Here is a 15,345-nt window from a genome sequence, read left to right as displayed (position 1 = left end):
CTATGTTATGATCAACATAATCTGCTAACTTGACAGTTGTCCTGTAAACAATCACTGACTTCAGAAGCAGATACTCCTACTAATTAATATGCTAATATCAGCTTGCTGTAGCAATAAAAAGCAAAACGACAAAAATATATGAAATTGTGTGCCTTAAGGACCTAAAAGTAAAATTACAAAATTGCATTTAATGGATATTTCTTATATGTTTTTGCTGGAGTCTATATATCAATATCAATTCTTACTATGGGATAAATACCTACTATACTATAAACAAACTCAAAGCTACAAACATAGATAACACAATTACAACCCTATCAATATTTTTCAGTAGCAGTAGGAAAAATGGTTGCTTCTCTACTCAAAATAAAAGCATTTAGATAATTATATTTCTATTTAAAATCTCTGTGTTAATAAATAAGTAAATAAGTGGCAGTGGAACCTTAATGTTTTTACTCAAGCTTACCATACATAGCAAGATAATCTGATAGTTTGAGTGAGTTTGAAATAACAAAAATTACAAATAAACCTTTTAAGCAATTGGAAGGAATTGGAATAAACCCTTTAGGTTTATTTTGGATTTCTTCGTTTTTGTCTTTTTTATTTCTTTATTTTTGTCACACCCAATGTTTCAGATCATCAAAGTAATGTTAACACAAACATAACCCTAAGTACATTTTTACATACGGTTTTAAAATGAGGATTTCATATACAAAGGGGGTAAAAGCTGTGTTACACATAGATGTAGGAATAGGAAACCTCTAACTACAATGATGCAACTCTCCTGTGTTTCGCGAAATACATTTTTCGTACTAATAATATGGTTCAACACAGTCTAAGATTAAAACCATTCAAAATGTTGATAATGCATCATGCCAGTTTAGTCCTGTTTGTAGTCATATTTACCTTCGGAATCCTTTTTTCTCAGACAAAACTCTTCAGAAAGTTTTCCTCTCAGGCGTCCCGTTGGATCAACGCTGTAAACACTACAACTCCCGTTACAGCGCTACAGCAAAATTCCCTCGCCATGTTTTGAGTTCTCTCCGAGGTGGATATCACTTGTTCAACAACTTAGATAAAACTACATTACCCAGAAAGCCTAGCGATAACCAGGAAGTGCGGCTTGGGTTTCCGTGGTCACCCTGAGTTCTGTTCGCCGTTTGTTTCCTGCTACAGAGAAGAGCGGTGTCGAGACTGACCGGGAAGGCTGAACAACACCACCTCCTTTAATAACCACAACATACAATGAAACTGTTCGCAATATCTCCATCTCTGGATATCCGTTTCGCCGCTGTTATATTGCTGGTAAGCGTCCTTTTGCAGCCGGGGACAGTACGGTCACTAACAGATTGAGCTAATGTTAGCTAAATTCTGCTCGCTGGTCAACTGTACTCCCATTAAAAGCTTGAATTTATGTTTAAAAAAAAGAGGCGTGTTTATTCAAATTTTAGATGTGGTGATAAAGTTGAAATTTTGATAAATCTTGCTGAATGAGCAATAGAATAGTTAGTAGTAGGTGCTACCTACTCTTATCTATTAATTACAGTGAAGTCATTACTAATTCCTAGCACGGTTTTTGAAGCTTATTGGTGGCCCTACTGTTTGGACGGGTTAAACATTTGTTGTTGTTTTACTGCACAAAGTTATTGTCGTACTTTTCCTGTCGCTATGTATGTGTCTCTGAATGATGCTCGCCGGTTGGTAAATTCCTCTGTTGTGGCTCATTCTCATTGGCCGACAACCCGGAACTAAAGGGAAGCGTAGTTTGGCCCTGAAATGAAAACTTCTCTCTGAGCTGCAGAGACCTATGTTTGATGGGTTTAACCACGGCGAATGTGACAGTTTGTGGGTCTGCAGGTGTCATATAGCATTCTGTGAAGTCAGACGCGATCAGCAATGAAATTACACAGTTTTGAAATAAGTTATTGTTAATTAGTTATAGCAGTTTTGCAACTTGTGACTCCTAATAACATGAATATTAAATGATACAGAAATTGGGGGATAATTTTATTATAAAGGCATCCGGAATGCAAGTTTTATGAGTTATTTATGCTTTGTGCTATATCTGTATTGAATTTTAAAAATGACACTAATGGGGGGAATAAATCACCCTTTGTTCCTTTTATTTCAGTTAGCTGCAAAATGATTAATTTAACTTTGATGTAGATTATCTATTATTATGTGTATTTTTTTCTGAGTTAAATATTGTAATTAGAAGCGTGCTTGTCTCAAAACCTGAAAGATTTTTGCTGTAAATGTTATTAGTTGTAAAGTTTAAACATAAAAATAAATTGACTTTGGTTCTTAAGTTTAATTTAAAAAATGGGTCTAAATCTCCTCTAAGCAGAATAACACTTTGATTTTAACAAGCTATTATTAGCTGGCTTATTAACCTGCACTCAGCTGATTTACAGACATCCTACTCTTGGCATGCCTTTTCTAGTTTTACGAAAGAGTAAGAGGTGGAATATTCAGATACAAAAGTAACTTTTTCTTGTAAGACAAGAAGAAAAGTATAGGTGTTTTATTTATTGTTTTTTTTCTTTCTCAATTAACTGATTAGCAGTATGCAGCAGCAGGTGGGGGAGATACATTAATACTGTATATGCTTTTGACAGCTAAAGAAACCCCGAGCTCACCGACCCATTTTTCTGACAACCAATTATAAAGACTTTTAAGCTGTAGGAACAATATGACAAAAATGTATAGTGGTTTTGAAATTGCAACTTTTTACAACCTTGGTGTGCTTTCATACCCATCAAGAACCTGTGGGTAGATCATAGAAACCAGATTAGATATTAATTATTAGCACAGGAGTAATTTAAGTCTTCCTTTTATACATTGACTTATGGAAATGACAGTGGTGTTTCCACTTGTTTGTTCATAAATATATTTATTCAGCTCTAAATGCAGTAGTGTTCTTCTCACATCCCGGTTAAAGCGGATCTTTAGTCATCTTGGATCACACCTCATGCATTAAGTATATTTTTAAAGTCTTCACATGTCATAGAACTTTTTACTGACGTGGAAATGACAGTGAGCGGCATTATAAACTTCAGATGAACTGAAAAAGGGGACTAGGTGGAAAGGGGAAAAAAATGGTTAAAGTGTGATATTGCAAAGGTGACACAACTGTGGTGTGTTCTCCTTCTGCACACCTTTGCTCTTTTGACCTTTACCCTCATTATCACCAAAAGATTTAGGGTTTAGAAATGCAGTCATTTATACATATAAATATCTAGAATTAACATAGTTCTGATCCCACCCAATATACAACCTTGACATGACTTATCTTTAACATGTAGTGTAACATTAGATGCATACTTTGCTACTGCTAAAATGCTAAAGTTTTGACCTGCATTTACTTATGGGCAAGCGGTGAAAACATTTTTGACATGAGTGTAAGCATTGTAGTGCGTAGTAGCCATTTAAAGCACATTTTTGTATAATTGACCTTAACAGCTGCTGTTAAGGTTAAGGCCTGTGAGTGGCATTCTGTTTATTGTTTTTCCAAGTTGAGTATTCTAATCAGAAGCCTGCATGACTCAAAACTTGATCTTCTGGTTTAAATATATCAGGGCTGGTTTTAAAGATAGATAAGAGACATTAATGTCTAAAGGGAGGCAGCTATTATAGAACGTCTCTTTTATTTGTGGCCAAACATTGCTTCGCTCAGGAACGCTCAAGATTCTGCACACACTACCTCATCAAGTCATTTAAAATATTAGTTTGAACATTTTGCCAATTTATTAACGATAAAACAAGAAAATCCCAGTTTAATAATTATATATAGAATTTGCTTTGTCAGTTAAAATAATATTTTAAACAGAGATGTCCGGCTTCTTAAAAGTATGGAGGCAGTCAGCCGATGGTTCTGCTGATGTTTTCAGGAAACCCAGGGTGCATTGATAGCAGTCTTCAGATTATCTGCACTGTTGGGTCAGGTGTCTCTCATCTTCCTCCTCATGATACTCCTTAGATTGTGTATGGGGTTCTGGTCAGCCCAGTTTGCTAGCCAGTCAGTAACATCATGGTCCCTGATCCAGCTTTTGGTACCTTTGCCAGTGTGAGCAGGTGCTACATCCTGTTGCAAAATTAAGCCACCATCTTGATAAAGCTTGTCAGCAGATGGAGGCATAAAATGCTCTATCATTTCAGCGCTCTATCATTTCCTGGCTGCGGTGTGTGTGAACTTCAGAGAGCTCAGTGGCACCCCCAATCATCATTAGATGTGGCAAGTTCAAGTACCATGCATTCTGATGTTATTCCTCCTCATTCTGGGACCTTGATTTCTAAATGAAATGCAAACTTTACTTTTATCTGTAAAAACTTTAGACTTCTGAGGAGCAGTCCTGTTTTCTCCTTTGCCCAGTAAGACACTTTGTAGCTTTCTGCAGGTTTTGCCTGAGTACAGTGGCCTGGATGTGCCGACTCCAGCTTTAGTCCACTACTTGTGAAGCTCTCCCAAATTCTTGAATTGATTTTCTTGACAATATATATACATATTTTAAAAGTTGTACCTATAAAATAACAGTTCGTCAAATGGCATTTGAGTGATTCTTAGGATATGAGCGACAAAAGATTTGGTCAGAAGAAACAAAGATTGAAGTCTTTGTCCTGAATGCCAGGAGTCATGTTTTCAGGTACAACTCATCACCTGGTGAGTAGTGAAGCATGGTGGTGGCCCCATCACACTGTGGGGTGTTCTCAGGAAGCAGGACACTAGTTTGAACTGCAACAGTTCACAGAGACATATTTGGCAATAACCTTCTGCAGAGTACAGTGGACCTCAGACTGGGGTGAAAGTTCATTTTCCAACAGGACAACGCACACAGCAAGCATTAAAAAGGAGTGGTTTCTGAAGAAGTTTGTAAATGTCATGGAGTGAGCCAGCCAGAGCCCAGACTTTTACCTGATCGATCCTCGCTATAGAAGAATAAAAATGTCTGCATCGACATTCTCCATCCAACCTGACGGAGTTTAAGAGGTCCAGCAAAGAAAAATGGTTGAAAATGCTCAAAAATAGGTGCCATGGTTGCAGCATCGCACTAGGAAGGCCTGAGTCTGTATTTGCTTGTAGAGGTGGTAATTTTCTGCTGTATTATAACAAAAGGTGAAGCACTGTGAATGTTTTCCTAATGCAGTGTGGGTAACAATTTGTTATCAAACTAGAGTCACAAATTTTTTGAATTTTTGTTTGTTTGAGCCACACAAATGTATAGTTTTTTTTTTTTCTGCTGTGTTCATGCGCTCAGCTTTAATTGATGATGTTTCTGATTCATCTGTAGGTGATGGGACTCTCTACTCCGGGCCAAGCAGAAATTATCAGTCTGGACTCATCCAACATCGATGATGTCCTGAGTAAGAAATGACATTTGATGTACTTAGATGAAACAAGTTTGACATTTTGCTCCATTATATTTAGATGACTATCACTTCTGTGTGTGTTTCTGAAATAAATATCTAATTTTGGATAAAAAAATGTTTTGAAACAACCTGTCTTTCTTTTCCTCTAGCTGTAGACAAGGCAGATACAAGTTGGAATGACAGGAAAAAAACATTCTCACTTCCTACACTGTCATTTAATTTTATCTTAGAGTTTTTTGTAATATCGACTTTTTTTTTGCGCTTGCAATAACAAAATACTTGGCTTATTTAAAAGTCTTTGTGCATATACATATTTTTTGAGGGGACAAGACTACAGTAAAATCTCCTTACTGTGTTATAATTGTTGATCCGGCCAAACCATTAATGTCATAAAATAACTTCCTTTGTTAACACAGCAAAAACATTGTAAAACAACTCTATAGTCTTAAATGCTCCAATTAGGGAGCTTCTGAGCAAGGCTGCAATGAAGTTTTCTGTTAACAACCAGAGTTACAAATTTTATAGCCAATTGGAAAGTTGGCTATAGTTTACAAGTAGATAGTTTACAAGTGGTATTTAGATGTGCCATCTCTGCCTGTCTGCATGTCCAGTCACGACAATTTCTGCAGAAGCGTAAACAAGAATCGGCTGGTCTGAAAAACAGCAATACTGAATGAATAAACTGATCGAAATAAAATCTAGCGAGGCGTGTACGTCATAAACACATTTTATTATGTCAGATTTTGTTGTTCATGTAATAGTAAGATGATGGTCTCATTATATTTAGAAAATCACACAAAAATATATTGATAGTTGGGGAGTCTATTCTCCTCTTCTGTAATAATAAAAGTGTATTGATTTTGTGTCTTTCTCGCAGATAATGCTGGAGTAGCATTAGTCAACTTTTACGCTGACTGGTAAGTATTTTTCTTTTTCTTTTATGATACCTTTTGATATTTTTGTATTATTTGTCACATTTAAATTGAGTTTTTGAAAAACTTTACATCTTCCTGCCATAAGTAGAAAATTGTTCTTCTAGCTTTACCATTTGATTTATTTTATTACCTTTTTAATTTTTTTTAACCTGAAATATGTCCAGTTGTGCAAAGTGAAGAAAAATCTAAACTTTCTGCAGGTGTAGATTTAGTCAGATGCTCCATCCGATCTTTGAGGAGGCGTCAAACATCGTGCGGGAGGAGTTCCCTGACACCAAGCAGGTGGTGTTTGCTCGGGTCGACTGTGACCAACATTGTGAGTAATACTTTCCTTACTTGCTATTTTGTGTGTTCTCTAACTTTGTTCAAGACGTTACTAAAAATACAACTTGCAACGTTCCTGTGAGAAGCGCATGACAGGTAATCGTTGAAGTGAATGCTGCACCAGCGTAGAACACATTTTATGTAAAGAATGGGTTTTGTTAGAACGGGAAAAGTAAAATATTTTAAACTTTCTCTCAGGGATTTGGGTGTCTTAAGCTGCAACCCCTTTAACTGTTTTTTGGACCTTTGTTTAAACAATTTATAATATTATAAATTGATTATTATTAAGTACTCATTTAAACTTAAGTTATTTAATTTTCATTAAGTTGGTCCTAAATGTTAGTCATAAAGGACCTAAAAGGTTCTCAGAAAGTCTTGAGAAATCACTGAAACTTGCAGACGTTTTGCTTTTAGAACTTTAAATCTATGTTTTGATATGTATATCGAAACATAGCTGGTTTTGATATGCGATGAATTGTTTTGAAGAAGCCACTTGTGTCAAGTGTGATTTAAAAAATGAGGTGTTTGTCCTTAATGTATGGAAACTATTGTTTGAGTTGCAACAACTCTGACCTGGTCTTGTTGCTGAAAATGTGTTATATAAATAAAATCACCTTATCTTTTACCTTGGTTAATAAAATCCTCCTCTGATCTGGATACAGGACTATAGTAAATACCCCAAATAAAACTGATATGTTTTACCTTTGGTAATGAAAGGTTTTTATTTTTGTATGAACAGTGGTCTTTATTTGACACTTCAAAGTAGTCATAATCTCAATATTATTGCAGAAAACTTCAGATTAAAATCGTTAAAATAACCATAATTCTTAAAAAAATGCAGTTTAGTCGGATAGAAGGGAGATCTTGTTGAGCTGAGTTGGAAAGTAGGTGTGAAGTGACACACGGCAGCACTGCATCATAACCAAGGTTCTCACTGACTGCATGATGTCAGCGTCATTAAGACACAAATGAAGACTTTGCAGCTCTTCTGTAAAGCCATTTGACTGCTATACCCTAATAAATGTATGTTATTCATTCAAGAAAAAATATTATATAACTAGAAACTCAAGCTCATATAAACTTTGCATATTCAAAAAGTATCTTAAACATGTAATAAATAAAAAAATATATAGTTTTTGTCTCAGTTTGGTTGCAAGTTTTAGCTAAATTGTGAAAACGTATTTACGTTCTTATTGCTGATCATCTGTTTTTATTCTAGGTTTAATCACTTTATACTGTTTGACTATATGCTCAAAAAAATTCTACAAACTTTATGTGGGAAGGGAGAGAGGTGCACATCTATACTCTATATTTGATGCACATGTTCACACGGAGATGCCCATCACACCAGAGCTCACACACGCAAGCTACCAGCTTCATCCTTTTGAGATAAAGCAAATTAAAGAGAATTATTGATGACCTGCAAACTGTTTGAAGACTAATGACAAAACTGCTGCATCCTGTGAAGACTGGAGGCTTAGAGACTCCCCGCAGAGAGATTGACACCTGCCACACATGCACACACACACTCATTCAGTGTGCGCAGCGAGAATATTTACTCCTGGCGGGGGTGGGGGGCTGCTTTCATGTGGGAGATCAGAGCTGGGAGCTGACTGAGGGCTGGGCTTTCAGACTCTGGTTTAACTGCTGTCTCTGTCGCCACGCCGCTCTTCATCTCCATGTGGTTGTCTTTTCTCTCTGCGTCTCGCTCTTCATCCGTTCATTTGCCTAAACTCCTCCTATTCCCCCCGTGTGTAGCCGACATAGCTCAGCGCTACCGCATCACCAAGTATCCGACGCTGAAGTTGTTCCGCAACGGGATGATGATGAAGAGGGAGTACAGGGGTCAGAGGTCGGTTACCGCCATCGCTGACTTTATCCGCCAGCAGCAGGTCGATCCTGTGAAGGAGATGCACTCAATGGAGGAGCTCAATACTATAGATGTGAGCGCCAAAAGCATTATGTCTAATTACATATAAACATTTATGACTGAATGAAATAGCATCATTTAACACTTTACGCTTTAACTCAACAGAGAAGCAAAAGAAACATTATCGGATACTTTGAACAAAAGGGCTCTGATAACTACCACACATATGAAAAGGTTGCCAACATCCTCAGAGACGACTGCACCTTCTCCGCTGCGTTTGGGTGAGCTCACCGCCATTTTTACACCTGCACACAGTTTCTCACTGAATGTTTACTTATATGTTTGTTCTTGACCTCTATGCATCCAGGGCCGTGTCGGCGTCTGAGCGCTTCAACGGAGACAGCGTCATCTACAAGCCCTTGGGCGAGAGTGTCCCTGACCTGGCCTACCTCGGCTCCCTCACCAACTTTGACCTGACGTACGCCTGGGCGCAGGACAAGTGTGTGCCTCTAGTTCGGGAGATCACCTTTGAAAATGGGGAGGTTTGTTTACCTCGTTTTTCTGTTGAATATTTTATAGGAACGACTCATGTTAGCACTTGTTCTGATAAATATGCCCGCAGGTATCAGGTTACACCAAAATGTCCCTGACAGGGAAATCAGGCGTCCATTTAGTTGTTGATCCATACGCTGATTCTTTTCGTGGGCGCGTGTTTTGATTTCCAGGAGCTGACCGAAGAAGGACTTCCCTTCCTCATCTTGTTCCATCTTAAAGAAGACTCTGAAAGTTTAGAAAGGTTCCAGAGTGAAGTGACTCGACAGCTCATCACTGAGAAAGGTAGGCAGCATTTAGAAGATGTTACCAATTTAGATTTTGATCAGCCACAACTTCCTGTACATAAAGATGGTGTTTGTGAAATGTTTGCGTCTCCGACAGGATCTATAAACTTCCTTCATGCGGACTGCGATAAGTTCCGCCACCCTCTGCTCCACATTCAGAAAACTCCGGCTGACTGTCCCGTCATTGCCATCGACTCGTTCAGGCACATGTATGTCTTTCCTGATTTCAAAGACCTCGCGTAAGTATTTGAGTCATTTCAAATAATACAAAAGTGTCTTGCATTTCACTTCATCCTGAACTCTTATTTCCAAGATCAGAAGAAATTATCCAAATGTTTTTATTGTGTGAGAAATTAGAGATCAATTTTTATATGATTTTCAGCTCGAGTGGCATTTGCTTTTTATCTCAGTTTTCTGTCTTTAGTCACAAAAGTTGTTTGCCACCGTTTGAGGAGATACAAAGAGAAGTTTATACCTTCAACTCTCCTTATGTTTTCAATTTCTGCAGTTGCACTGGATACTGACCTCAGTTCTGTCCAGAGAACTTTGTCGGGATCAGCATCTGTGCATCCAATCAAACTCAAAAATCCAATATGTCTGCAGCTCAGGCCGAAGCGTAGTGAAAGTTGCAAATGAAAGCAATTTATTTGCACTTCTGAGAATTTGCATCCAATTAAAGCGTTGCACTTACCAACCTCTAGTTAATCCCAACCCTGACAATTAGCAAATTTCACTGTTTTTCTAACGCCTTGAACTCGTATGCGTTTGCGTGTGTGTGGGTGTTTTTGTGATCATAACTCGAACTCCTGAGGCAAAGCGAGCTGAGCGAGGTTTGCATAAAAAGCTTTAAATGTAATCTCGTGTTTTTAGTTTTTTAAGATACGAGTCAAAAAACTCAGTCTTGCAGCGTCTCCTCCCGCTCACATACGGTGTGACATCACTTCTTCTTTTAATGTGAATAATCAATAACCGAATAATATTTCAATTGGATTTCTTTTAAAAAAAAATGTGTATGGACAGGCCAGAGCTTTCCAAAAACTGGAGGTTTGAAATCAATCAAAACTTTCTGCATCTCTAATATAAGTTAATAAAATTTGGCTTAAACGGTACTTTGTAATTGTTAAATAAATCTTGTTTTATATGCTGTGGGAAACATTCCTTTGAGTAGCTCTGATTGATGATGAGTTGTGTGATGTATCATTCACCTGTGCGTGTAATTGTTTATAATGAGATCCGTTCATGATCAGATGAATTTTGTCTAAAACACACACCCCCACACACACACACACACAAACTGCTGAACAGCAGATAAATGCCACACCTCCTAAAATCTGTCCTTTATGAATGGCCCAGGACACCGGAGCTAATGTGACATGATTTGGCACGTGCAATAAGTGCTAAACTAATCCAGTCTAATCTAATTTAATCTTATTTATTCTGCTCCCCAACTCCCCCCCCCCACAATCAGGCTGTGATCAGATAGACAGTAGCCTGGAGGACTTTACTAGCTCCTTCACAACCTAATTACATCACATCAGCACTGCATGTGATGCACACAGCCTGTAATTACATTAGCACACAGTATGTTATATATACATGTTTGTTTATGTGTGTCCTGATGTGTCACACTGGTGAGTTTGATGTGGCACCAGCACACGACACCCCATCACTCGGATCAATTCATAAACCAGATTAGGTTTCTTTTCATGCTTCAACGGGACTCATCCGCTGTTTTGCGTCTCTTCTCTCCAGCCAACTTCGTAGCTCCGCCGTGTCGCTGTCGGAAATGTGTGGAAAAATAATGTTCAGAATGGAGAAATTGTTTTATTTTCAGACTTTATTCCTTATTTTTCAAGGGTGGACTGATTTCATGCGCAATTTAATAATTCAGTAAGGGGAAAAACTATGACTTTTAAATTAAAACCTGTTTATATAAGTATTAGGTGCAACACAAAGTGATTGTATTTCCCGAGCTCTTTGGTTTACTTGTATTTTTATGGTAAATAGAGCCACATCTGCTCATTGATTTATGCTCTAAGCTGCACAGTAGTGCACAAAAATCTGATTTTAACTGCTGTACTAAAACTTAGCTAAATACAGCAAATTTTTTTTTTTCAAGTGAAGACTGATCAAGATCCCGTTTTTATTGCTGAGCATAGACAAAATATTTATTCAGTTTTCTTCATTCAAAGTAACAAGCAAACTGGTTACATTTAATTACCACTTGTAAACTATAAGTTTATCCATCCATCCAAGCATTAATCTGACAATAAGTCGTCTTTGTCCATTCATTCTTCCCTCTTTCCCTCCGTTCTCTCTTCCAGCTTTTCTTTTTCTACGTTTCATATGTAAAGCCTGAGTGCTACGTAAATATTTGCCTTAAATCTATGACAAAACTTTGTATTTATTCTTTAAAGATGGGCCAAAGAGATTTGGAAATGGGATTTAGGGAAATATTAATCTTTGACTTCATACCGATGGTAAATGAGTTCCATTAAGACAATTTTGTTCAAGGCTTGTTTCACGTTATTTTATTTTTTCCCCTCAGTATTCCCGGGAAGCTAAAACAGTTTGTTTTGGACCTTCACTCCGGAAAGCTTCACAGAGAGTTTCACCACGGTCCTGACCCCACAGACAGCACACCTGGACAGGTCGGCCATTGGTTCATCCACAGGAAGTCCACTTTTATTATGAAATGCTGCACTTTTGGTTCAATCTGACTGTTGTTCTCAGGAGGCGGAGAAAGAGGTGGCCAGCAATCCTCCAGAGAGCTCGTTCCAGAAGCTGGCACCAAGCGAGACCCGCTACACCATCCTCAGACGGGACCGTGACGAGCTGTGACCTAAGCAGCCCTGCAGGGATCCTGAGACTCAATGTCACACCCCGGGGTCAGGGAGGGGTCAGGGTTGGGTCACGCCAGCGGGACAGAAGAGTTAACACCCAACACCCTTACTGGAAAAATGGAGGAGGACGACCAAAAGAAGAACAAGGAGCGAGCGGTCCATAACATAATGTTGGAGTAGCCTATATTTTCATAACTCTTTTGTCATGCAATTGTTATTTTGATTTAGGAGAACGGGGGATGAAGAAGAAAACGTGAGCGGGCAAGGGTCTGGGGCATTTAGGACATAAAGAGAAGTTTACTTTTATTTCTTTGGAGGTTGTAAATATGTTTGTGCTACGTTGGAATCACAATGTTGGTCTAAATTAAATGCAGAGTTTTCTTTATTTTATGTAGTCTCTTTGTCATCACGGTGTTTTTCTGCCCTGAGCATCAAACCGTGTCCTCACTCCAGTTGTGCGGTTCTTATCTGTGGGTTGTTCCAGTTCAGCCTGTCTCGATGCAGGACGCTCCTGTGATCTCATTAATCTCATGGCTGCGTCTCCACCATGACCAACTCCTGTCTAATTCATTTGTAGAGCACATGTTAAAACATTATGCCTGTTTAAAATAGCTTTATTTCAATGTCTCCTCCTCAAACAGACGGGGGAATAAAAGAGAGACACCTCATAGGAGTAGCAACATTTCTAATGGAGACGAGCGGCTGAACTGTTCCATCCTTCTGGGATACAACCCTTCTCTCTCTGGTACTGTTTGTATTCTGGCTCCGGATTATGACGTCTCCTCAAACGCTCCTCGGATATTTTTATGTTCTACTTTTTACCATACGGTGCCACAGTGGGGGGTGTTTATCTGTTTCTGTCATCAGTAACGCCACAATTCCTAAAAAAAAGCATGACTGGGAGATTTTTAGCATTATTTTCTTAACACCTAAAACACATCATCCCCATTTCAAAGTGCTGGTAGTGGCAGCATTATGCTGTGGGGAGACCTCTCTGTCCCAGAGTGCCTCTGGTTAAAGCTCTTCCTTCAAACCTAGTAAAAACTATATCAATAATCAGAGATCAATCTGAGTTGAACTTAAAACGAAAGAGCCTATTTTGTTGCTGAGGTACTAAATTGACTGCAAAGAATGACATGAATTATTTTCTAATGACTCGGGGAAACAATTACAAAATGCTCCTAAATGATCTTCGTCATCATTAATTTATGTAACTCCTGTTTTTGTTTGTGTCTTCATGCTGGGGGTGAAAACACTACGACTCTCCCAAGTGTTTTAAGGGGAAAACGCAAGCGGTTAAAATGAAACCTGCTACTTTCTACCAGTTTTTCTTTCTTTTTAAATCTGGTTTTAGTCTCTTTACGCCTCTGTAAGGTTTTCGTACTGTTCCTGATTTCTGGGAATCAAGACGTTGGACTTAAAACGCGTTTGGGGACTCATTTGTGTTGTGTGTCCTGTCCTCCCATAGTGACATATCAGCCCACATACAAAGCAACAAAAGGGGGAGGGGGGGGGAGTCTGATGCCATTTTTTAATTGCTCATCTCAGAGGTGAAGGAGAACAAAAAAAAAAAGATGAAATAAAAATACATTTTACAGATTTGTGTTTATCGGAACTCCGTTATTCCTGCTAGTTAGTAAGTAAAACTATTTATTCAGCAGCTTTCAAGATAAAAAATCACAAACAAACAAAATGCATACATTGAAAACAAAATTGAGTAAAAGCTGATTTAAAAATGTTTTAATTAAATTAATGGCCTGATTGCAGCAGGAGGTACAAACTTACCTAGTTATTGATCATGGCGTCTCCTGAAATGATGAGAATTATCCTTGGATATTTATATTTTCTTTTTCTTTTAATTAAAAAAAAAAAAATTCTGTTACATTTTTTACATTAAGCCTAAAACGCATAAAGCCCAACTAAAAAGCCAGTAGTGGCAGCATCATGCTGGGCGGTCACTTCCTTATTTCTGTCAATGAGCAACGTCTTCGCTAAAAAGAAATGCTTTATTTGACAACAGTAGTATCTCTGTACAACTTCACTCTCCAGTCTGAAGTGGTCTGGACTTTGGCACCATTAGTGATCCTTTGCTGCATAAATATAAGAATTGTTACTTAAATTTATCATTAGCTATTCGCAAAAAACACAGAAGAACAGACAACATAGAAACCCTGCAGATGAAAAAAGGAAGAGACAAGGATTAGGGGTTAGGGTGAAGTGGTCACGCATTGGCACAAAATGTTTAAACCTCATGATTTTCTCACAAAAGGCCACATTTTCACATTTTGATTAAAAAACAGGTATCAGCTGTAGTGTTCTTTGCTGCAGTAAATATTGCTGAAGAAAACATTCACACCTGAAGATTTTTACAGTCTCACCATTTGAGCTGTTCTTGGAACAACTAGAAAAGTTTTAATTTTATTGTTAATTTCACCCTAATTCATAAGGGATCAAAATTATACATACCCACCTCCAACATTTTGTCAAATGCACTTCAACCACAGAGAACAAGGTTTTGGTGTAACTTGAGCAGAAATTTTGATCATCCTCCTTGGCTGAACCTGTAGGGTTCATTCGAATAGTTTGGTTCATTCGAATAGTTTGGTTCATTCGAATAGTTTGGTTTCTTGTCGACGATGTGATTTTAAAACGTAGTTCAGATATTAATAAACAAGATTCAAGTCGTCTTTGGGGAAAAGTGTTCTAGTAGGTTAATGTTTTATCCATTTCAACATCAGTGTTTGGTATAATTTTCCAGTTGGAGACAAAAATCTGACCCAAACTGTTTTCCTCAGATGAAAAATAATTTGTTAGGGTGTCTAAGTGCAACCCTGAAACCAGTAGAGCTCAAGCCAACCAGTAGCTAAAGGAGTGAGGGCCAGGCTTTCAAACCAAACAACAAGGAACCAACTGTGATGCATGGTAGTGGTGGAGTCATGCTAGTTTTTGTTTTGTTTTTTTTAAGAATGGCTTCAAGCTTTCTGAACATTAATGAACGACGGCGGGTCTGTGCCAGGAACGCAAACACTTTAAATGAGAGATACTGATAAGAAGACCGGTCCGATATCCAGCCAGAACCAAACAAAAACCTTGAGGATGACGAATCCTGCAGTTCCGGGGTGTCCAAACTTACTAAAATTAAGCAAACAAAGAAGTTCATTTTTTTG

The 15,345-nt window shown here is 38.1% G+C and overlaps 2 protein-coding genes across 5 annotated transcripts in view; one reads left to right on the top strand and one right to left on the bottom strand.

Annotated features, from left to right (window-relative positions):
• The window catches only part of invs (inversin), a 31,490-nt gene extending 30,452 nt beyond the window's left edge, over nucleotides 1-1,038 (bottom strand). For 3 of the 4 annotated variants that reach the window (XR_006370728.1, XM_044117903.1, XM_044117905.1), the window contains exon 1: nucleotides 907-1,032. The gene's annotated coding sequence lies outside the window, so the exon portion shown is untranslated. Of the gene's footprint in view, nucleotides 1-906 lie in introns of all 4 variants that reach the window. The other variant, XM_044117904.1, reaches the window with a different exon arrangement.
• Nucleotides 1,039-1,112: 74 nt separating this feature from the next.
• On the top strand, nucleotides 1,113-12,563 carry erp44 (endoplasmic reticulum protein 44). Its single transcript, XM_044117915.1, has 11 exons — nucleotides 1,113-1,305; nucleotides 5,289-5,361; nucleotides 6,245-6,284; nucleotides 6,503-6,618; nucleotides 8,385-8,569; nucleotides 8,662-8,777; nucleotides 8,864-9,038; nucleotides 9,222-9,333; nucleotides 9,433-9,574; nucleotides 11,884-11,986; nucleotides 12,069-12,563. Exons 1-11 carry the CDS (start codon nucleotides 1,246-1,248, stop codon nucleotides 12,174-12,176), a joined length of 1,230 nt encoding a protein of 409 aa, XP_043973850.1. The 5' UTR covers nucleotides 1,113-1,245; the 3' UTR covers nucleotides 12,177-12,563.
• The last annotated feature ends 2,782 nt before the right edge of the window (nucleotides 12,564-15,345 follow it).

This window comes from Gambusia affinis, linkage group LG05 (genome assembly GCF_019740435.1).
Source record: "Gambusia affinis linkage group LG05, SWU_Gaff_1.0, whole genome shotgun sequence".
NCBI lineage: Eukaryota > Metazoa > Chordata > Actinopteri > Cyprinodontiformes > Poeciliidae > Gambusia > Gambusia affinis.
This window is presented reverse-complemented; position numbering and strand designations above follow the sequence as displayed.